General features: G+C 39.9%; 1 protein-coding gene across 3 annotated transcripts in view; it reads right to left on the bottom strand.

Annotated features, from left to right (window-relative positions):
- dgkb (diacylglycerol kinase, beta) overlaps positions 1-25,179 on the bottom strand; it is a 127,739-nt gene that overhangs the window by 25,044 nt on the left and 77,516 nt on the right. For all 3 annotated transcript variants that reach the window (XM_049583322.1, XM_049583321.1, XM_049583324.1), the window contains 2 exons: positions 25,000-25,160; positions 14,623-14,687 (listed from right to left, as the gene is read on the bottom strand). In XM_049583322.1, the coding sequence (XP_049439279.1) occupies positions 14,623-14,687; positions 25,000-25,160 (226 nt within the window). The remainder of the gene's footprint in view (positions 1-14,622; positions 14,688-24,999; positions 25,161-25,179) is intronic.

Here is a 25,179-nt window from a genome sequence, read left to right as displayed (position 1 = left end):
GGATGTGACGGTGAAAAACATCCAGTTTTGGAGCGTGAAATGTGGCTGGGAAATGTGATGTCTGTGAGAAACACCCACATTCAGTGGTGAAAAACACCCAGGTTAAGTTTCTCAAATGTCACTGGGAAACACTGCGATTTATCCATGTGAAACACCCACGCTCTGTGGCTCAAACGCTGCTGGGAAACACTGCAATGTGTCAGTGAAAAACACCCAGCTTTGGTGCATCAAAAGCCACTGGGAAACGTCACAGTGCATCTGTGAAAAACACATGAGCTCAGTGGCTCATACGCCACTAGGAAACGTCATGAATCTTTGGTGAAAATCTCCGATATGGTGGCTGAAAAAGCGCTGTGAAACACATCGATGTGTTGGTAAAAAACACCCAGGTTTGGAGTGTCAACACTGCTGGGAAACGCTGCAAAGGGCTGCCAAAACACAAGTGTTGCTGTTGGTTTCGAACAGTGGTCTGCAGCTTGGCAGATCAATCATCTGCTCCACCTCCTGATGACATCTTATATATTACTTCACTTCAGAAACATTGATATGATACGAAACGTGCAAATGTAACAGAGTGATGATTTGCAGAAATGTACAAAGCCAACATTTTCTTTGGCGACTGTGCTGAAGCAACAGAAAGACACATGTAGCTCAAACAGCCTGAGTCTGAAAAAAACACCATGTTCATCAACCTTGCTCTGGTTGGTCACCATATTAAAGGATGTCAGAGGCGATAAGCTTCAGTGTAGCGTTGCTGTCCCGAGGCCACAGCACCTTTAGATGCACTTTCTACTGGCCACACTGAACGCAGAGGCAAAGAACCATTGATTTTTTTCCCCTCTGACACTTAATCTCACCCACAATGATCTACGACCTTATTTTCACACTAATTTCTTCTTGATCAGAGGTGATAAATATCGCATTGACATAACCAACTCTTTGTGCATTGCATCAATGCACTGTTTTGTTTAACATGACACCGCCTGGAGCGCTCCGACTCCGACTGGCAGTTTGAGAAATGACCTGAGTTGCATCGTCTTGCCTTCAGAGAAGCAGCGAGCAGTTTGAAAAATGTATTTCTTTCTGTTGCACTGCAATGATTCCAAGGTTTCTTTTCTTCTCCGTTTTACCAAAACTGCAGAAACTAATGTAACAGATCCAACATCTTCAGGAACAAATACAAAAACTGATCTGCTAAAAACACAAAGAAGTGAACTGATTGTTTTTACATTTCACTTCATCATGAATAAATACTGTGGTTTGACTCAACTAATGTGTTAATTGCAGGAGTGTTTGGTTGCCTTCCATTGGACAGATATCTCTCTTACTGAATATCAAAGACATTCCTGTAATTGAATCTAACACGTGTGTTTTGTTGAAGGGCTGCTGAACAATTAAAAACATGTATTACAATAATGTAAAAGCTGAAATCAAACACAGCATCTCATTTGTATACTGTTCCACTGCAGAACCATTAATTTTGGGAGCTGTTTGACACCTGAAATGAACTTAACAAAGCAATGCTGTTAATTAATGATTTCATATTGTTTACAAAGCTCGGGGCGTTACAGCAACGTGTTTATCTGAGGTCTGACACCTCCAGCACCACATCTGCAGGGGGAAGTTAGTCTGATTTCAGTGTGTTTCCACAGTGACAGTGCAACTGAGTAAGTTATCATTGTCCGTTAAGTATTGAGAGTTGCCCATAAAAGAACGCTGTAGTTGTCAATCACTGACATGCTTCCACCTTGTCACTCAGAAGCAACATTATCAGGTATAACAGGAGTGGGTCAGCAGTTTAGCAAATTAAAAATCCAGCTGAAATTACAAATGGTGTCACTTTTTGCAGTCAAAGACCATGTGAACCTGATTTTCTGATTTCTCACTGTTTACTGTTAATCTGTCTTACTTATATATATTACTAAGCACGTTTTGGAGAAACATCAGAGACTTTGTTCGGACTAAATCTGTTTTTTTTTGGAATTCCCAGATTGTGTCCAATTTAATTTTAGAAAGACTGGACAGCTTAAAAAAACCCACACAAAAAACAGAACACCACAAAAAACAGAAGATCTATATAATCAGCACAGTTTCAAGGTGGACACCCAAGATTAGTGTCTCCAATTTGGTATCTGACCAAATGTCTCTCCTTCTGTTCCTGAGTAATGGCCAGAAAATTGTTTTTTTTTTTTTGCAGAACATTATGATGTCAAAGTGAAGTTGACCTTTGACCTTTTGGATGTAAAATGTTATCACTGTCATTTTATCCTATTAGGCATTTGTGTGAAGTTTTGTTATACTTAGAATATGAATTCTTGAGTTATGGCTGAAAGCATGTTTTGTGAGGTCACAGTGACCTTTGATCATCAAAATCTAAGAGGTTCATTGTTTATTTTATTTTGAAGAAATACGCAAAGGATGTTCTTGAGATATGGTGTTCACAAGAACGAGACAGACAATGCCACAGTGACCTTGACCTTTACCGCTGAGTCCAAGTGGATGTTTGCTCAACACTTGCAGAAATTCCCTCAAGGCGTTCTTGCGATATCGCGTTTACAGGAATGGGATGTAGGTACGTACTACACACTACTACACACTACAGAAACTGTTTAGAAATGGCCTGTGGAGCATGACAAAAAGCTCAAGGTGTCGACCTGGCTTCTAAATTTCCCAGGTCCCAATCTGCTCAAGGATTCCTGTGATGTGCCGGTACCCCAGATGTACCCCTAAACCAAGGTGGGGCCTCCTTGTATTGGACTTGGCTCTGACCTGTCGAGGCATGGACACAGGATCTCTGGGTGTGTCCTCCAGTGCGTTGGCAGCAGATCCATTGAGTCCAGTGGGTTGTGAGGTGGGTTAATGGCACGTGCCACAGATGCTCATTCAGATTGGGATCTAGGGAATTTGGAGGCCAGGTTGACACTTTGAGGTCTTTGTCACATTCCTTGGGCCATTCCTGAGCCATGTTTGCAGTGTGGCATGGTGCATTATCCTGCTGGGGGGCCACTGCCTTTGGGAGGTACTGTTGCCATGGGGGTGCCACGGTGTTTGAGTGGGTGGAACATGTCAGGTGGTATCCACATGAATGCAAGAACCAAAGGTTTCCCAGCAGAACAATGCATTGGAACAAAATAATCAAAGTTATTCACTTCACCTGTCAGTGGTTTTAATGTTTTGGCTGATCGGTTTATGTACAGACAGCCTGAAAACATAACGCCTCTGGCCACGGCCATCTCTGGTGCAGAGGCATAAAACACACATAAAATGTCCTGTCCAGTCCTGGTACTGCAGACGCTCTAAATTCGACAGTGACTAACAAAGTGCTCAATTACTGAGTTTGTCTGGTGGACAAAAGCGTTCTGCACAGCGACCTGACTACACAAATGTCTGGAGGGCATAATGACAAATCTGTATCTCTCATTCTTCCACACTGGAAAACCACATTACCAGCATAGCTGAGGTGTTACTGACACCTACCTCGTTACCACAGCAACCCATGCAGATAGGTTGGTGATATTTGGACACACAATCCAATCTGACCACTTGCAAATAAAGACTGCTGACAGTCTGTCTAAAAGATCTGATTTGAGAAGCAAATGTGGTTTGCCTGCAGTCTGAACGTAGTCAGAAATCTCTAAACAAACCTGTACTGTTAGATTACAAGCTTTTAAAGCAGAAAAGTCTGACCAGGGACAGGGTGTGCAAAACAGCCATGGCGAGAAATTGCATCTGTTTCATGTTATTTTCACCTGTAACAATGTTTATTCATTGTCACTGACAAATTAACTAATGAACTAAAAAATAAAGGATCAGTGGTGTTGAAGAATAAGGACCACAACATTTAGTATCTCATCTGACCTTTTGAAATTTAAGCCGTTCATCTGCACACACTGTGATGCCACACAGCTGGTTCAATATCAGCAAAGTTTCCCTTTATATTCATTGTCTTGTGTGGCGATCAGCAGTGATGTGGTGGTTCACTTTTACACTGTGATCTGTAGCCTATAGTTCGGCTTTAGCTTCTGACTATCTTTTTATTTTAACCTGTTGTTGCTGCTGAGTCAGTTTGACATCCTGGATATATCCTTCAAACACAGACTGTAGACCCCTCTGTCTGCTTCTCTCTGGAATCACTGTCTCATTTTTCCAAAAATATGATAATATTTCTTCAGGGAGTGCAGTTAGTTACAGTGTGGGCTCCATGCTTACTGTGACAGCTTGTCGGTCCATCACAAAGGGGCAGGGCTTAGTGAAGGGTCAATTCAGAGGATTTGTGCATCTGTGAATGCAGCACAGACGAAACTCTTTTAATTTTTCAACAGCAGCAGTTTGTGGAGTTTTGAGTTGCGGGGTGGATTACTGTACAGTTGATCTGATTACAGCTGATCAGATCAGATCAATGGATGAGAGGAGCAGCTGTTTGGGAGTGAAAGTAAATTCTTAGACCCAGCACGATGAACAGCCAAGTTTCCCTTTCACTGTGCCTGGCATTCTGCTGCTCCGTCTGTGCCCAGAGGACGCTCTGCACTATGAACGTAGGGCAGTGATATCTGAACGGAATATACGGACCATCAGAACGTGGCTGCAGATGTTTTAATCTTGGCGGGCCACCACAAATAAATGAATGTGTTAGAAACCCTGGTATACAACCGCTTCTGTCATTAAGATATAAAACCATTAGGGATGCTTTTTTAGGAAACGCTCCTATGGGTCATATTGAACAACTAATGTGGTCATATGAGTTGGAGGACTTGTTGAAAAATATATAAAAATGTCTCTCTTTAGTTACTGAAAAACAAACATGTAATTAAATTTCAGCTGGACTTCAAAAAATGATCTTTTAAAAGATAATATCATGCTCGCATGTAGACATCAGGGAGCCATGATGATCATTTAAATTAACATTTTTTAATCTTTTAAAAATGGATCTTCAGTTTAATATTATCAGAGTAAACTTGTTAATGAATTGTGATATAATTTTGTTTCCATATTGCTCAGCCCTACTACTGTCTGAGTTGTGTGTGTGAGTTCATTTGAGTTTATGTGTTTGTGTTCAGTGTGTGTGTGTGTGTGTGTGTGTGTGTGTTCCCACTGAGCTGAGGACAGGGCCACAGGTGAGATCCCTCTAAATTACACACAAGTGGTCATTAATTATAGATGACACTTTGGTCACAAAAACGATTTCATCCTCAAATGAGGTCCGAGGGCGGCCGCTACAGAGGTCCACCATGTGTGCGTGTGTGTGTGTGTGTGTGTGTGTGTGTGTGTGTGTGTGTGCATGTGTAATTTAGAACGCCATCACCTGTGGCCCTGTTCCCAGCTCAGCAGGAAACACGCACACACGTACATGCCTACACGCACATTAGCATTAGGTGTGTTGATGTGTGCGTGTGTTGGTGACTCCGGCGGCTCCATCCAGCACATCGCAGGGCTTTGATGAACATACTCATTATGCTAAAGAGTGCTCCATGCCTGGGCTTCCCTGTGCCTTCAGGAAAGGTTAACTCAGGATGGTTACACAGCACAGCGAGAGCCTGTGGGCGCACGGGGGCAGAGCGGCTCTGGAGGAGCGCCGTGACGGTGTTAGATGTCTCGGGACCAAAAATAGATCTGGGTATGCAGAGCAAATATCATGGGAACATCAAGGCGCCATGATTGATGCCACAGAATAAACAAACATTGCAGGTGAAGCCACAGCAGCTTTGGTGCTGCGGCTGAAACGTCCCATATCAGATGTTTTGCCTCATAGAGCTCATGTTGTCTTTAAATCAGTATTATCTTAACACCATTGGGAACTACAATATTTTTGTGATGGCCCGTCAAGCTGTCAGAGTTTGCATGTAGCCCACACTGTCACTAACTGCACTCCCTGAAGAAATATTAAATAAATATTTTATCATATTTTTGGAAAAGTGAAACAGTGATTCCAGAGAGAAGCAGACAGAGGGGTCTACAGTCTGTGTTTGAAGGATATATCCAGGATGTCAAACTGACTCAGCAGCAACAACAGGTTAAAAAGACAAAGATAGTTAGAAGCTAAAGCCGAACTATAGGCTACAGATCACAGTGTAAAAGTGAACCACCACATCACTGCTGATCGCCACACAAGACAATGAATATAAAGGGAAACTTTGCTGATATTGAACCAGCTGTGTGGCATCGCAGTGTGTGCAGATGAGCGGTGTTTGGCTTCGACCCATGCCGCAAGCACTGGGACTTCTGCCGGCAGACGGGTGGGAAGCTTAACATTATTCATCTACACACACTGTAATGACACACAGGTGGTTGAATATCAGAGAAAGTTTCCCTGCCTCCCTCCACTGGTTCCTGTACAGCAGGGTCGGTCTTTGTTTCACTGCAATAATTGGTGAAAAGCAAAAGCAGCATGTGTATACACTAAGTAGGTTGTACCTTCCCTAGCTAGCTAGCTATGAAGCTAGCTGACGTTGACCCTTTACTTTGAGTTTGATTTTGGTTTTGGAACCGGGGGGGGGGGGGGTTATTCAAAAAATTGTCGAATAGTTGCCATGATTTTCGAATAGTGTTTTTGCTTGTGCTGCCCATCCCTATTCTAAATTTGTTTGGAGTTGCACAATGCGTTTAAGCATTATGCCAGTTTTGATGAAATTTGACAGATATTTGATGTAGATTGGATAAAATGCAAAAATTAAAATTAAGCCAAAACGGGGCACCTCCTATATTCCTATATTCCTCCTATATTGACAGATTCATCTTTAAACAGCAAGAAAAAAAAACCCGACTAATACTACCATCTCACAGTTGCATGCCTCCGCAGACTAGTCAAGTTGCAGCTACAGTTTACACCCACGTCTGTCCAGACTCATATGTAGCTATGACCGTAGACAATGCTTCAAATATGGATGTTGCTGCAAAGAAGCTACAAATTCTAAAACGTGGATGCTTCACACAAATCTTCAACCTGGCAGCACAGAAGATTTAAACTATCAACACAGTTTCTAGGGTAGCCACCCAAGATAAGTGTCTCCCCTTCTGTTCCCGAGTTGTTGAGTAATGGCCAGAAAAGTGTTTTTGCAGAACATCATGATGTCACAGTGAAGTTGACCTTTGACCTTTTGGATATAAAATGTCATCACTTCATCATTTTATCCTATCAGACATTTATGTGAAAATTTGTCATAGTTAGCTGAAGAAGTCTTGAGTTATGGACAAAAACATGTTTTGTGAAATCACAGTTACCTTTGACCACCAAAATCTAATCAGTTTATCGAGTCCAAGTGACGTTTGTGCCAAACTTGAAGGAATTCTCTCGAGGTGTTCTTGAGATATGGCATTCACAAGAATGAGACAGACCAGGTCACAATGACCTTGACCTTTGACCACCAATATCTAATTAGTTCATCACTGTGTCTAAATGGATGTTTGTGCCAAATTCTCTCAAGGCCTTCTTGAGAAATCGGGATCATCAGAATGGGACGGATGGATGGACGGACAACCCAAACTCATAATTCCTCTGTTCATGGCTATATATGACACAAAAGCACAAAGGCACTTCATTGTTCAGGAGTAATGTAGAAGAGGGCAGGGTGTAAAATTAACTTTTTACCTCATCTGCCATTGGCTAGTGACTTCCAAAAATTTACCGGCCAAACATATTTTTCACCAGCCAAATAAAAAAAATTGTGCCTTGTTTGACTAAAAATAATAACCTGACGTTTTTCGTAAGAAAATCCAACTTTAGGAAAATCCAACCCTGTCCTCCATGTTTCTTTGACGTGCTTGCGGCAAAGGCTGCAGCTCATTGTGGGGGTTGTAGGTCAGCCATGACCGCGGCTGGTCAGTGTTGTCTAGTTTCCATTTTTCAATAAAATGCCGTGCGACATTTGTACTCCGTTTAACTGTCTGTTCTTCCTGTCCAAATCCAACATGTTCATCTTCCTTTTTCCTCTTCTGGCGGTGGCTTCACGGCAGAAATGTGTTGCCACATCTTGCTCAGAAGTTACCATAGAATGCCCAGGGTTCCGGTAGCTGACGTCATGCTTTCTTGGCACACGTACAATAAGCCGCAAGGGTCAAAATGGTCTGACACAGCTGGCATCTGGCAGCTTAGCTATCTAATCGAGACCTGCACAAAATGATCTCCAGTTTCTTTTAAAAATTAAATTGTTGGCTTAATTATTTTGGATATACATGAACTTAAGTGTGACAGTTTTGCTCGAGAAGTCAAAATGTTAAAACAGAAATTATGTCTTTTGTTACCGTTACTGTGCCTACAGTTGGTGTCACTTTATTGGACATGAGTTACATTGTAACATTGTACACTGAGTTAATAAAACCTGTCCTAAAAAGAAATGTAAAGTCATGTCTGTCAAAATAAAAATGAACAGTATATAAGAATGTAACTACGACAGCACAAAGTTCTTAATTTTCTAAACCTTCTCTCCTTCTCTTCCTCCACCTCTCTTTCCTCGTCCCCCTCACTATCCGTCTCTTTCCCTCAGAGTCAGAGATTAGCGTGTAATTACATAGGAGATCAGCAAAAAACGGGGTGAAAAAAAGGGAGTAGTATATTTTAACAAGGCGGAGGAGGAGGAGTGGCGATGGGGGAGGAGGTGGCGCGGCCCTCGTCACGGGCCGACTGATTGTCTGCTTTTAATCCTCAACCTCATTATCACCTCCAGGTCCGGCAGTGGCAGTAAATGAATCTATCTGCCGAGTGTCAAATCTTCACACCTTCGCCCTGGTAATCACCCCAAGGTGCAAATACAGAAGATGGATAGAACGAGAGAAATGAAGGGAGGAAGAGAGAGTGTATGACCCCTGCATTTCATCAACAAAATCCCCTCATTTCATAATTAAGAAAAGCTACATGATGTTGTTTGGCTGTTAATTAGAGCTCATTAAATATTCAGTCTCTTTAAGGTCAAACCAGCGACAAAACGTATAGATTTGGTACATATGGGAAGTGAAGAGCCATTACTGCTGTCAGATATTAAAATCTAATAATTCAACATTTGACATTTTTCTTTTTTAAATTCGTCCGGAAATCTTACAAGTTAAGTAGCTATTTAATTTGACTTTGAGGCCAGTTAAAGAGCAAAGGCAAGGTTTCAGAAATACATGATAACAATATAAATACATAAAAATGAGCATTTTATTCCATGTATATTACTAACTGCTGCAACTAATGATTACTTTTATTATCGATTAATCTGCCAGTTATTTTTAAGATTATTTTTTTGGAGATAAAATATTAAAAAACGATCATCAAAATTTTCCAGAGCCCAAAGTGTCGTCTATAAAACCACATTTACTGTCATAAATGACGAAGAAAAGCAGAAAAGTTTCACACTGAAGAAGCTGGAACCAGCAAACATTCGACATTATTACTTTTAAAATGACTGAAACTATTAATAAATTATCAAAATAACTGGTAAATTTTCTTTCAATAGACTAATCGATTACTTAACAAATCTCTGTGGCTATTGTTACGTATATATATTTAAAACAGTACATTCCTCTTTACATTCAGTCTCTTTATGCAACCACTGATTTATCTCACTTTTTTTTTTACATATTTTGTTTGTTATATTTTATCCCTTTTTTTAAAAAAAAAAGTTGAGTACTTTATATCCTTATATCTTAGATTTTCTTTTTGTTTATACTTGTGTGATTCCCCCCCCCCCTAAAACTTTATTCTTATGTTTTTTTCTTTTAAATAGACATACACACAAACCTTTAAGCACACACACCGACCCTCCCTGGACACCCAAGAAGTTAAACAAGAGAAATAAAGTAGAAATTAATTAATTTATTAATTCATTTTTTAAAATGTGATTTTATCATTGTTTTTGTTTTTTATTCATACTTCAACAAAAACTGCATTGTTGAGTGTCTGAGAACCATGTTTTTCAGTGGTTGGACTGCTCTTTTACTTTTTGTTCCTTTGACAATTACTGTCTTTTATCTTTGAAAAACGTGCAAAGATGCTGTTCAGATACATTATTTATTCTTCTGTCAACAGCGCTGTTAGTCCAAAGGACATTTTTTTTGCAGGCTGAACATGATGAGAAGGAGATTTTTATTCTTTTTCTAGTAGAAAGGGGCATAAAATGCTTCAGTAAATACTTTTGATGTTAGATTATACTTTATCCTGAGCAAACGTAGAATATTTATCAAGAAATTAACTAAATTTAAGCATCACAAACTAAAATACATAATTATTTCAATAACATACATTGAAATAAAACTTTTGTAAAAAAAAAAAAAAGGGCTCCAAATCTACTTTACAAGACCTTTTACAGTAACAATCATCTTTTCACTCCCTTTTAATGACATTATAAAATAAACAATATTAGGTAAATCCACTCCGAGTCTACTTTTGAAACATTGAATAATTAGACATTTAAATTTCAAGCCGCTTCTTTTCTGCATGATAATGAATTTTACTGTGAAGTGTGAACACACCCAGATATCTCAGAAGCAGGTCAGATTTTCATCAGGGTTTTACACACATTCAAATATTGCTTCAAGACGACCTTGTTTACTGTAAAATGAGGTGAACAGCAGCAGGAAGCAACAAAGACAACTCTGAAGATAGTTCCTACTTTCTGACAGAAAACACAAAGTTAGGATATATATGATAAAATGAATCAGGTGGAGCAGTAATTAATTACATTCCACATCTGGAAAAGGAGCAGGGAGGTTGTGTAACTGTTAAAAAGCTGTTAATTATAATTTGGTTTGGTGTAATACCACATGTGAAGATGCGATTTCTGTTCTGTGTCGTCTTTGTGTGAAAAGATGATTTAAATGCAAAATAACTTCACAATTTACAACTCAAGATATAACTTTATTTATTTATTTATTTATTTGTCACTTGCATCTGATGGAAAACTTGCTTTTGTTCGTATTGTGCTCTGTAGTTAAATTAACGTCTATGTTTTGCAGGTAGTCGGATGTTTCTGAAAAATGTTTGGAATTATTATCCTTACCATTGTGGTTTTTATTATTTATTTATTGTTGAGTCTCTGTCTCTTGACCTCTCACTGTCTCTACAGAAAAAACCTAAATTCTGGGGTTATCATTTGTTTATTTGACAAAAAGCTTCCAGTGTGACTGTCTAAGTTTAATGGTGCTTAAATCTTGTTAAAAACTCATCAAAAATATATTTTCTTTTTCATTAATTCTCACCAAAAACATATTTCAATTGCAGATAAGAGTGAAATAAAGACACGCTGCCTCCGCTGTCACCAAAGTTCCTGAGAAAGAGCTTCCAGCTGCAGGAAAATGACTCTGTGATGAGTTGCAATACGCTTCCAATGGACACGAGCCCTTTGGACAAATCCAACAAAATCTATGCTACCTTGAAAAACTATAATCATGCATTATTGAATTGGCAAGGATAGTGTGTAATAGAGAGATCCTAAACCCATTCCCCCTCCTGAATTATTCATTGAATTCAAATAACAGACGGAATCATTTTCTTAAAATATCTAAATCATTTTTCACATAAGGCTCAAAAACCAGTGTGAAACAACAGAGATGCAGTCTGTGTGACTGAATGTGAGAGAAACAACACTGGAGCGGGAAAATGTACAAGCTGTGTGTCCACATGTTGGAGTTACACCCTCTTTGTTCGATCAGAAAATTCAGATAACTTAACAGCCTCTCCACATCCCACATGACCATCTGTAACTATTAAACAACAGGCCTGTGTTTATCTGAAACCACCGTCACTTCCCTTTGGACCACTTCGCCGACATGTTCAAGCAACAAGCAGCAGAGGGGTAGTTGGCTAAATGTTGTACTAAGACCAGGGTAAAATATGATAATGAGTACAAATGGGATTATTAGGAGGCTGTGTGTCATCAGTCTGACTGATCCATGATGTCAAACTAGCCAAGCAAATTCAATTAGGCCTGCAATTACTCCCTGGCGCTAGTGGAGACGTATGGGAGACGTTAAATATTGATGGAAACATAGATGCCACATTTGTTCATCTCCAAAGGTGAACGCATCTCCTTGAGGTAATCACAAATGCTAAATATGAGGCCCGTCCATCCGTCACGCTGAGCTCCAGAGCAGGTACGCTGTCTGCTGTCAGGAAGGGGACACGCTGAGGGAGAGGCTGTAAATTCACTGTAGGTTTGTTTGGACTGGAAGAGACTGATATTTGCTTTTTACCTTTTTAAAAATGTAGACTTATTTCCATCATGGTCGCTGGTTTAAAAATAAAAAGAGGGAACATTACCTTCATTCAAGGAGCCTGGAGATTACGCAGCCTCGTACTCAGGCCTCTACAGGAGTATTAATTTTGACAGCTATTTTAGATTTAGTCTTAGTCTTGAGACGAAAATGCTCATTAGTTTTAGTCACATTTTCACCCTTCTTAGTTTCAGTCTAGTTTTATAAGTTTTTTACCTTTAAACTAATCAAGAGAGGCTAATTTTTGTATCAGAAATTAGAATCTAGATGACAGGATGTACAATAATTTCATTTAGACAAATAATTTCTGCACACTTATAAACTGTCATTTCTCCAGCAGTGTTTGACAGGTGAAAAGGCTGATTTACGAACACGCACTCAATGATCATCATTTAAAAAGCTCAGCATCTCTCTTGAGCTCAAAGACTTTGACAGGACAGATAACTAATGTGGGACAACTAGGATTTGTCCCCAGGTTCATTGTAAACTCTGACTTATCCATCTGACTGTTAAGAAGCAGAGAAATAACTTGATTAAAGTCTGAATTCTTTCTTCATCTGCAACATGTTTGTCTCGAGGTTTAAACTCGCGTCCTCTCACAGAGTTGGTGATTCAAACTAAACTTTCTTTGTCATTCCCCACTGCTGTTCAGCGGCCAACAGGCGGAGCTAACTGCTATCAGCTACCGCTGCAACTAACAAACTCCACACATCCATTCAGCAGCTCCACCATCCACAGTCAGACACACACATCTGATTATTTACTGCTGAATTACAGCTCACAACTCAACAACAGCTGATGCTGCTCCGGTATGAGTGTTTTTGCTGGCTAGCTAAACACGACTGTTCTCGGCTCTCAATGTCTGATAGTCCACCACGAACATTTTTGTCACATCTTGTCTCGTCATCGAAAATTAAGCATCGATTTTGTCTTTGCTTTTATTATCAAGTTCTGTTTTTAGCTCATCATCGTCTCGTTTTTGTCATGGTAAAAAAGGATGTTGATGAAAAATTTTCGTCAACGAAATTAACAACATTGGCAATAAAGGTAGAAGATTTAAAACTCTGAAGGGGCAGCTCTGGTCTCCTGAAAACATTGTGAGGTCAGTTCCTACGTTTTAGAATATAAAGCCCCTTTTCCTTTTGCATGAATAGCCTTCTAACACCCGCTAACATCTTGGACCACAACACCTGAGTGAACATATTAATTTTAGCTCCTTTTTCGGCAAGATGTAATGACGACCCACTACTGTAAATACTGTCCGTCTCCGCCCAAGCAGCGCTAAAACATTGATCCAAATTAGCCTGCAACGAGTTTGAGAGACTAAAAAGTAAGAGATATATGAAAAGAAGTAACCATCATAAAGTTTTCATAGGCCTTCATGCTCCTCTCTCCGGTTTACCTGTTTTTCGGCCTTTCCGTGGTGTCAAACGTCACCAAGAAAAAACACAAGCAGCAGGTTTACCCTTGTTTAAAAAACCTGCATAAACGTGCTTATTTTGGTGGACAAGGGGTATAAGTGAATACAGAATATACTGTTTATATACAATACACACCAGAACATAGTTTTTGTAGAGTGAAAGAGCTGGAAGGCTCCATCTGTCTCAAGAAAAATTTACAACCTCTTTTTTTTCACATCTTGAACATGATAACGAGTTCAGATAGAACATAATACAGTGGGCTGTCTTTACTTCCAATTGGAAGAGATTTCTGGTATACTGCTTTTATACAACTTTAATAAATCATTTCCATCTTTCTAACAACACAACACACAACAACCTCCAATTGCTGCATGGATGTAAATTTGATTATAAGAACTGGACTTAAAGACACAACAGTTTGCTTGCCGAGGGGATAGGTTAAAGTTCTCTAGCTTCTTGGTTACTTACTGCACATGCTCACTAGTGTTTCTCCTGCTAGCACTGCCCATCTAAAAGAAAATTGCACAAAAAATCTCTTGGCACTTTTCTTGACTCTGGGAAACTTTTCAAAGATAAAACTTTATTGGTAAAAACTCATAATGCAAAGAGTCATAACTGACCTTGTTTCCACTTTGAGGAATCCTGGCAACAGTTTTATTCTCTTTTTTTAATGGTGATCAATAGAGAAAATGCTTTCTAGAGTTTATTTTGCTGCACTACCACGAGTGAGCGCTGGGACAATTTGGCAGTAGGTCTGTTTTAAGTCTTTGCTGGTTGTAGAAGAGACTGAAAGGAAGTTAACTCAACAACTGGTTGAACACAAGTATGAAACGAAATATATTTTGTTTGGTCAGATTCCTTTTTTAAATCAGTTGCTGTGTGCAGTATTAGCAGCCTTAATTAGCAGTAACTCCTTTACAATACTTGATGACTGTATGGACGCTGAGACGAGAGCAGCTGGGAACCACTGGGTCAATAACTCACATCTTCTACACTGACAAAGAAGCAAACTTACCTGCTGTTGAACTTCTCAGGGTGCTTCTCCCTCATAACATGGAAACGATGTGCGATGGAGGCGTCCTGAAAGACAGAATTGAACCTTTAGTTCAGGTGCTACGAACAATGTTGAGTTTGTGGAAAGTGATTCTGAGCTCCTCCTACTTAAAGCCTACAGTTTGGGCCTTCTTCAAATGACTCTACATCCTGGTGTCAGAGTGCTTTTCCACTACTGTTGAGCGCCTGCTGCAGCTCTACCATGTGCTGTTTTCAGTATAGAAATATGATGTTTTATTGCTCTGGGGTCACATTTATATCCTGCTGATGTCTGGAGAAGATGTAAAGCTTCTCAACAGCCTGAACAGAAGTATAACTATTTTACATCCGAGACACTTCTTACTCCTCATTAACTAACTCCCCCAACTTCCCACACAGTGCGGTTACACATCGCGTGTCCCTGGAGTAGATTTCTATGAGATGAAAGAAGCTGTGTGCAGGCGGTGGCAGCGGGGTTGAACCTGGGATGGAGAGGTATTGACAGAAACCCTGATGAACAGCACGCCATCTCCACACAGGCTAATTAATTAAACACACATTGTGAGTAATCACAGCTCCCAGCTAACCTACAGGATGCTGCCGACGCCACGGCAACCAAGTTGTTTTCCCTCTCCCTTCCTCCACCTCTCCTTCCTCTGTGTCTCTCTGTAAGTCACTCTCGACCTTCTTCTCACCCTCTCTGCCCCCCACCCCCTCCTCCCGACTCTCTCTGTGACCTGGGGCACAAAGTGCAGCCTCACTGGAGTTCTCAGTGTTACAGTGATACAGTTGATGCTACACGCGCTGGCGTGGTGTGACTGACGGAGACACTCAGCAGTATATTAACACCATCTCAGTCGGGTTCAGCGTGAATTTACAGAATAAAGTATATTTGGAGTAACGACCATATGATGCAGTTTGCTGATAGACAGGCATGTTAATGGAAAGTGTAAGTGAACGCAGAGTGCATGGGGGTGGGCTAACTAGAAATATGATCAGGTTTCACAACGATATTTTAGACCAGAGGTGTCAAACATACGGCCTGGGGATCAGGTCCGGCCCACTAAAAGATTCTCCACAACTAATGTTGATGCACTTGTGAACACTAAGAGGTGTCAGGAGCGGTTTGAACAATGAGCAGATAATTCCTGAAATTTTTTTCATCCTGACCAGAGTGCAGTTCTCTAAAATAACAATGAATACTGACTGTGGTCATATTTAAAGATATTGAAAACCAGCAGCTTCAGTACAAAAGAGTCTGTATCAGACTTCTATCTTAAAACAATATGGGTGAGACCCTGCTGCTGAGGCACTGACAGAACTTCAGATTATAAATGGTTTGTAAGGCAGCGGATCATTTTGCAGGTGAAGTATTCCTTTAATTGATTTTTTTTTCTCTCCAACAGTGTTAACTTCACAAAGTTTAAAGCAAATTCTTAAACCTAAAACTTTACAGTGGCCTTTTAAACTGTATAAACCTGCACGCTGACTATTTAAATACATTGCAAGAACACAAAACTGCTGCCTGAGAAGTAACTTATTAACTTCTATAATGATATATCTTTTAAACAAAGTGTTTATTATAAACAAATAATTACTATAAAAACTACATATATCAGAGATCAATTAAGCCATAAAGTCTGCAGAGGCCCTTGTGAACAGATTGTAAGTCTCAAGTAATGAACTACGGAGGGACGCTGAAATTTCCTTTAATTTACACTTCTAAGTCGGCGTCAGCAGAAAATGCTGGCAAGGCCTCATGAAAAACACACCAAACTCTGACAAACTTGCGTGCTCTGAAAACACCTCAAGAAAGAAGTGAGACAAAGTTGCTGTAAACTTTCTGGGCTTGTTCCTCTCCCCCCCTCCTCCCCCCTCCCACTGAAGCAATCTGTTTTGACCCACTCCATTTTTGAGTGGCACTATTGAAACAGCACCTACAGGGAGGACCCCCTGCTAGCTCTCTGTACAGAAATTTAGGAGAAGCCAAAAGAGAAAAAATCAATGGGGCTTCTCTTGATGTCTCTTCAAGACGCTGTAAGCACAAGACCAAAAGAATTCTTCAAGATCCCCGCAGACTCACCTCACGCTTCCAACGCGAGCCAGAGAGGTGAGATGATGGATATATCTGAGAGATTGTAACTTGATTTTCTTACAAACAGGACAATAGCTGCAAACAAGAGAGCAAAAGCGAGGAGAGGTTGTCTCCCCTTTGGTTTGGGCTCTATTATCTGAGATCTGTACAAGTGGAGCTGCGGCTTTTGCAACAGTAAACAGCGATTTCAAGCAACCAGGAGTGGATAAAGCACTTTGTCATTCTGCATTGATGCAGCGTTTGTCTCCTGTAAGGTGTAAAACTTTTAAAATAAATATATATATATATATAAATATATATATATAGCATTACAAAGTGCTTGAAAGTAGGAGCCCCCACTAGCATTAAAGGAATGGTGTATAAGATTTAAGGAGATTTAGTAGTGTCCAGCAATGAGGACTGTAACCACTTGAAATTTCTCCTGGTTACAATTCCTTGCAGTGTACACTGTTGAAGAGGTTTTTACCAGGAGTTGAATTATCTGCAGAGGTCTCATCCTCTCCAAAACAAACAGACAAAAGTTGCACAAAACAGAATTGACTGATGATGATGATTTATTTATTTTTTGTCTGTACGTACATGTTTAGTATAGATCCTACGTACTGTTTTATAAATGAGACCCAGGTGAGTACAACTGGTAAAAACACTGAATAAAGCAGTTTCATGTTTCAAATCAGTTATTGGCACGTCACAGACAGACTGCTCGCCCAGCACCTGCTATGTGACTTCACCTTTTTTCTGTGGTAACTTAAGTTTCAGGAGCTCAGGAGGTTTTGACCTGGAGCCAAATTATCCACAGAGGTCTCTTCATTTCCAATAAAATAAGATTTAAAAAAAAAAAAAAGCACCAGGTGATTTTAACTGGTAAAAATACCAAATAACGCGATTCAGTTTAGAAAAGCTATGTTTTTACAACATTGTTTGTCTGGGCTTCTTACTACAGTGGCAGACACAAAAACGCGACTGTCCCTATCTAGAGCCAGTGTTTGGTTTGTCCGTTCTGCGCTACTGTAGAAACATTGTGGTGCAACATGATGATCACCACAAACAAGGACCTGCTCCCTATGTTGACATAAAAACATAATTAGGAAAGAAAAACACAACAATTTTCATTTTCAGGTGATTAAACACTGAGGAAAAAATACTTAATATATTATATTCCATTTCACCAATATATCCCCCTAAATCCTACACACTGGACCTTAAACTATGCTAGCTGACCTGGATGTGAAGCAACTGCAGTCACATGACACATTGTTTGGGTTAAACATGAGCATGTTACAGTCCTGGAGGATTATTAAAGTGCACCTCCTCCTGTACTGCCTTAATATGCACATTCAGCACATCCAATGCATCAAAACATTGTTTTCTAGTTGGAGCCGTGCCTCGTTTTCAAACTGTATGGTTTGACTAAAATGAACAATGACAGCAATATAGTCCACGATGAGCAGCGCTAAAATCAACCTGCGTAGTTGTCCCTCCATTGTGACATTAGAAAGTGTCACATTTATCTTGCAAGTGTACTCTTCCTCAACGTTTGCTTTACTTCCTGGATTTTTCCCACACGGAAATTCTGACCAATCAAGAGCAGCTTTCTTACACAAGGCATTTGATCTGGTCCGCTTGTAAATGCTGCCCTGAGAACATGAACCAACTCTAGGCAATTATACAACTTTGTAACAAAAGTAGTCCCTGATTCAGACCAAAGGAGACGACTCTAGGTCACTTTTGAGGATCTGCTGATGAAGATTATGTGGAGTTAAAGCTCCAGAACAACTGCTAAATGGACCTTTTAAACCTTTTAAACCAACATGGAGGAAAAAAAATGACAATTCCATGATAAACTCTATCTGCTGACAGAAACCATGTGTTATGACTGAAACCCTCAGAATATCCACTACATGAACTTTGTGGTCAACTACCTATATATATATTTTTTAAGACATATTTAAAACATTTTATCTCATTTGGATCCTTATTTGAAAACAAAAGCATAAAACCTAAGTAACGGGCCGAGTCAGTCGCACCATCAACACATGCAGGACACATTCACATCTTCTTGACCCCCTTGCGGCAGTCGGGACGTCGTCAGCTCACTCACTCTCTCTCTCCCCCTAGCTGCCCTCAAATAATTACCAATGTAAAAATCTGGCACCCAAATTAATACAGGACATGTGTAATGTCCTCTCATAGCTCAAAGTTTAGTCCAATTATGAGTGGGCCCCAGCGGTTTGATGTGCCTTTCACTACGGGGGAGAGTAATGGCTTTGACAGGAGCGCCAGGGTCATTAGGGCGACTGACTGCATTATGGTAGTGGAGCGCGCTCAGTGATTAGTTCTGTCTCTCACCCCTGGCCCTGATTGAGATCATTACACTTCACGTCACTTCCACATCCTCCCAAAGGGATGGCGACCATTAATTCTCAATCCAACTGGGCCGTGGCAGAAGGTTAGGTTGGAAGAATATACTCAAAAAAAAAAAAAAAAAAAAGATGGTTTTTCTTTTTCTGGAAGAATCACCTGAGTTGTTGGATTGAAATGAAATGTTTCTGTTTGTTCATCAGCTGCTGACACTAATGAATTTAGAGCAATCAGACAAATATAAATTGAAAGAACTTTAAATGACTTCAGATTCAAGCACACGTTGGTGGTGACTCAAACCGTCCACAGCGGCTGCTCCTGCTGATCTTTTGCTTTCCACAGTGTCATTACAGAAACAATCTGCTCTTCATCTGCATAATCTCCGAGGTAATTATTAGCTTGACTTGTCCTATAATCTTTATTGTAATTTTTTTTTTCATTCAACGGAAAGCTAAAAAAATTGATGCAAAAATGTGTCACAAAATATTATATCACACTCAAATCCATAGAGAGCTCAAAGTCTTCTTAATCCCCCACAAACAACTTCATTTGTCATCATCACGCCTGCTGGGTGCTAATCCCACTAACAGAGCAGAGACAATAATGACTTTATGAACCAGCCGGGCCAAAGCTGCTTTCTTTGGTTCAGCAAGAAGGAATCTACCCGGTCCCATTAGAGGATAAAAACTTACTGTAACTTTTAGGGTATTGTAGCTTTAGTTAACGGCATGAATGACTTTTAAAAAGACAGACAGGGGCTGCATTAGAGGCCACAACCTGCCTCCTGAGCTAACAGTAGTGAAATGACATCTAAAATCAGCAAATCACTTCACTCAACTTGTGTCTCTTTTTCTAAACCAAACTTTTTTTTTTGAAGGGCAACAGTTCACCTGTTTGAGGTGTCCACCACAAGATTCATAATCAGTGTCTTCCCCAAAGTCATTGTGTGCCTGGTCCTTGCACCTGAATTGTATTGCATCTTTGTACAGTGACATTAAAGGAAATCTGAAATCTAGACCTAAAAATGTGTTCCTTTCTAACATTTGTAACTCCTGTTCTGTTTTTTTTTTTTTATCCTCTTTATAAGCGTTTGATATCAGTCTTTGTTTTTTACAAGCTCCACTGATGTGTTGTCGAGTTCCCCCTTAAAGTTTCCCCGTGGAGTTTTCTTGTAAACAAGAAAAATGTATGTTTACATTCTGACATAAATTAATTGTGTGTACCCTTGAGGCCAAATAAATGTGTCAAATACATTTTTTCTCTCACAAAATATGTGCAGTGTAATTGATCTTTTGAATATTTTTACACCTGTATTGTTTACATCCATATACGCACATGTAAACACAGAAAGGGCCATGTGTCGTATGCATACGTTTTTTTTTAATAGTTTATATATCTTTAGAAGAAGGAGAATTTTCTCAACCTATAAAGGAACACTTCATCCTTCAGTCTATCAAAAACGTTCAAAAATAAAACATCAGGAGATACATGGCTTTCACTGGACAGGAAGGATATGAAGAAATGTAAAAATAAAAAAGAAATTTAAGTTAAACTGGAGTAAAAGTACAATATTTGCCTGTGAGTGAACGAAATGTAAAATACTAAAATAGTAAAATGGAAATACTACAGTAAAAATGTGCACTTAAATACAGTACTTGAGTAAATGTACTGCCTGTATCTTAAAATTTGCAAAGAAAAAGTTTTAAAACAAAAGAGACTATTCCAGGGTGAAAAGCTGTTTTTTCTCAAAGTAGGGCATTTCATATACTGCAAAGAAATAAATACCTAATATCATAATGAAATGTATTTTCTTTGAATTTCTTATGTGCTGGTTTTTCTTACACACGTTTTCTAAGCTCTCAGTCCCCTCTCCTTGTTTAGTAAACACACACTCATTAATGTCCCCCACTGCCCCCCTTTTTTTTTTCTTTTTTTTTTTAATTTTAGGCCACTAGCAAAAAAAATAAATAAATAAATAAAATGCTTGCTGTGTAATCAATCTACTGTTTATTTATTTTAGTTTAATCTGTGTGGGTACATGAGACCCTAAAAAAGAGGGTGGATCATGGGGAGTACCACCAGTTGGTCCAGAAGCTTCGCCTCCATGATGGCTGTTTCCAGATAGGCTATACTTGAGGGTGACCCCGGGACAGTTTGACAACCTGCTGTTTATCGTCGGGCCTAGCATACAAAAAATGAACACTAACTACAGGGAGTCTATTGGTCCTGCGAGCACCACCAGTTTCTCCTCCATTGTTTACCAACTGTGAACTTGTTGCCGGGACCACCACAGAAGGCCCGCCTCTCAAATCATCGGATTGGACAATGGGAAAAAAGCGGAGATGATGTTGATGAGGTTGAAGTTTTTTCTAACTCAAGGAGTTCAGAGCGCCCCAGCAAAAACACCAGGTGCCTAGAGCACAGAAATGTGAGGCGCATAGCAACGCTAAAACAAGTAAAAGGCTTCTCATTAAAAACAATTACAAAAAGCCGCCTTCAGCTGCCAAAACGCATTCTGTGTGATCAGGGTTTAAGAGCAGAAGCGGATCTACTCTTTCTCCCTCATTGAGATATTCTGGTTCTGGCCTCCGGCCCGCCCACCACAGACGGTTCTGCACTCTGCTTTTCCCACTGTTGCTCACACTAGGATGACCAGTGAAAGTGCTATCAGGATGGCTAACGTTAGCATTAGAGTAAACATTGGAGAGATTCAGCTGTACAAGTTTGAGCCTAGACCCAGACTCAGATGTTGAGTCTGTTGTGCGCCATAATCAGCGACTAGCAGACGTATCAGAATGGTTAGGTGTAGTTAGCATTTTCTATTTACGCAACTTAGCAACTTTCATAGGAATGAACTGGGTTCCACCTCCACTGCTGTATCCAGTTTAATTTATACACCCATGGTCCGCAACTTGGAAAATGTAGTGGGCTTAGCTACTAGTAACTCTACATCAAAATAAGGTTTCACTACACTGAAGCTACCTCTAGAGAAATGTAGCGAGCTAAGCTACGCGAAAATGATAAAAGTAGCTTCGTACTTGCGATGCTACTTTTTCTCTTTTCTTTATGTCAAATTTCAGTGATCTGAAAAACTGTCAGCCAAACAAATAGGCAGGGAAAAACAGTTAACTAACTTAATTACTGTAAATTATAAAATGACAGACATGTATTAAGACTTTTTTGGTGGCTTTTTTGACATTTGAACATTTCCTTCAATAACATGACATCATCAGTCAGCCCATTGCTCTTAATCTTTCTCTCTCCTCTTCCTATTTAACACATTTCTCTGTCTCGGCCTCTTTCAGTCGACTCTCTGGCGCTCTCACTAATTCACAAACAGAATTCCAAAATCAATTTTTCAGTCAATAAAACAATTAAAAATAACAGACCTAAATTAAAACTGTTATTTTTTTGGGACTTTAGAACATGTCCTGGAAATAACACGTGACATCAGTATGCCTCTGTCTCTCAGCTCTTTTCTCGGCTCTTGTTGTGTCTGTTTCTCTGGTGTCCACTGTAAATCCACTAAATATGTACAGTCCGTGGCGAGACACGAGAGAGATGTGTCAAGAAAAGCAATGTAGCCAATCAGAGGCAGAGTAGGGCGGGTCTTGCGGCGAGCAGAATAAACTTAAGGATTAGTTTGTGATGTCATACTGAGGTGCTTCCCTCGTCTACATACCTCGCGGTGGTGCTGGCGTCAGTCACACAACTTATCCTCAGTTTTATTATGCTTAATTTAATCCAGACCTCCGCAGGAAAAAAGTCTACTGCACATCAGAGTTTTCCTGTGAAAAATAGCTTGTAACTTTTGTCGACGCTACTTGGCTACTGAAAAGCTTTTTGACTTAGAAAGTAGTGACGTTGCTACTGAGAAATGTAGTCAAGTTAGTGATGTCACTACTTGCAGGGATGCTACTGCCCAACACTGATGGTCTCTCCGAATTACATTTGAATCTCAGATTTTGGGGTAAATGCACAGAGGAGGAAATTGAAAACATCTCTCTCGTCACAAAACTTGTACAGATACAAGTCAGGATTAAAGTCAAACATTTTAGGGAACAAAAACAGAAGACAAACCAATGTTTGAGTGGAGGGGGACTTTAAATGTTATATAAATAAGTTGTCTTGACAATGGCGTCCAAAAGAAGCCCTAATCCAACAAATCTACTAAATCCATATAAAAAAAATAGCTTGAAGCAAAGATGACTGTGTTCTGACATTTATACTTTGTATTAATGTACTCAACCATCAGGACGACTGTTCGGAGATGTATTTGACACTGTAACCACTTCCCCCCGTGCACATCACCATATGTTCAACACTGCTGACAGATGACAGCCATTGTTCTCCTCTATCACAATGTTAACAAGACCTGTCCTCTAATATCCTCCAACATGGTCATTAGGGGCCCAGGCTGGAGGTGTTATTCAACTAACATTTGTAAGGCCATGCATCACTTATGTCCCTGCCACAGTCTGTATGAATCTCACAACACCGAGTGGCTCCCTCCTCTGCCACCTGTAAATGTCAATTACCATATTTCCCCCTGACATTTATCAGTAATGGGTAACATGAGCTACGTGAAATCAGTGTCATTATGGTGGAGATGGACGGGGGGGTGCTGACGGCTACGTAACACCATGCAAAGACACAACACGGCTTGTTTATCAGTCAGAGGTGGTTGAAGCTTGAGCACTTCTCAATAAAGGCCGAACCTGGATGTGATCAAAATAAATAAATTGACTGATTACGCTGTTACTGCAGGTACTGTGCGTTTTTATTTATTCAGCCTTTAATAACAAAACCAAGAATTTTGGTTGTCAGTCCATCCTCCTTTTGTCTTTGTTCTGTTTGAGTTTGTATTTGGGTTAAGTTGTTTACTGGCACCTCTGATATCCTGCGACTGAGACTCTTTGTCACCACGATTAAACTTAACTTTGGTGTGAAAGGTTTGAAAAGCTGCCATATGCTTCTTACACCAGCTGTGCACAAGTGTCTCATCACTGTAACCCTGCAGTCACAGGCAAGTAGAGTTTAAAAGATCCTGCAAAAACAAAAGTTATAACTAGGGCTGCCAAAGTAATGCCTTATATTGATTCATTAATCACAGAAAAAATAATACTTTTTTAAAAATAAACACTGATTAATCATGTTCCATAGTGCCCTCTGACCTGGTGCGTCACTGAAGGCCAAAGTGGCTTTGTCACATGATGGAGGCAGACGAGACACGCTGCTTTGCCCCATGAATGGAACATTAACATTTGCAAAAAGGCCCCGAAGGAACTGTTGACAGGAGCAAAGTTATCTGCAGTTTCCGCAGTAAGGAATTTTCAGAGTACTTGCAGTGGACTGCAGACCAGTTTCAGTGGTCGAAGGGACAATTGTGTCCAAAATCCAACAGCTTTACTACAGCATATTTGCCAAAATTCATTTAAACTGAAATTTTAAAATACTTTCACAGCAAAAGCTGATGTATGTGACTCATTTAGAATAATTAATCTCAAATCATGTAATAGGTTAGATTACATGATTTTTTTTTTTTTTTTTTTAATCGCTTGACAGCTCTAGTTACAAAATACTGCTTGGCAGAGTCCTGAATGGGTCTTTTTGCTTCTTATCCATTAAATATGACCTTTAAAATCACTTGTCTATAAATCAACAACACATAACAGTTTTCTGATTTGAAGGCGACCGCCCTCTTTTTTTAAAATCCAGGTATCCCTTGACTGAAATCAATAAACTATCAACAGCAAACCTAAAGTATGAACCATTAAACTCATGAAGGAGAGTTATAAAAAGGTTTGCCCCTCACATTTGTCAACCAAAGACCATATAATCTATACATGACCCATTCCTCTGTCTCATCAGTGCCTCATGAACAGTGACTGAAGTCTGACTCACCACTCCGATGGAGAAGTAGTTGTTGACGATACTGTAAGGCACCGGGTCCCCTCGCTCCTCTTTGTCTGTGGGTGTGACGTCAATCTTCCAGCGGTCCAGCATCACCTCTGAACTGTTCTCGATGTCCCGCATTATCTTCAGGAGGCTCTCGCCCTCATAGCCTCAAACAAACAAACAAAC

This window comes from Epinephelus fuscoguttatus, linkage group LG8 (genome assembly GCF_011397635.1).
Source record: "Epinephelus fuscoguttatus linkage group LG8, E.fuscoguttatus.final_Chr_v1".
Lineage (NCBI taxonomy): Eukaryota > Metazoa > Chordata > Actinopteri > Perciformes > Serranidae > Epinephelus > Epinephelus fuscoguttatus.
Note: the sequence above shows the minus strand (reverse complement) of the source record. Positions and strands in the feature narration are given on the sequence as shown.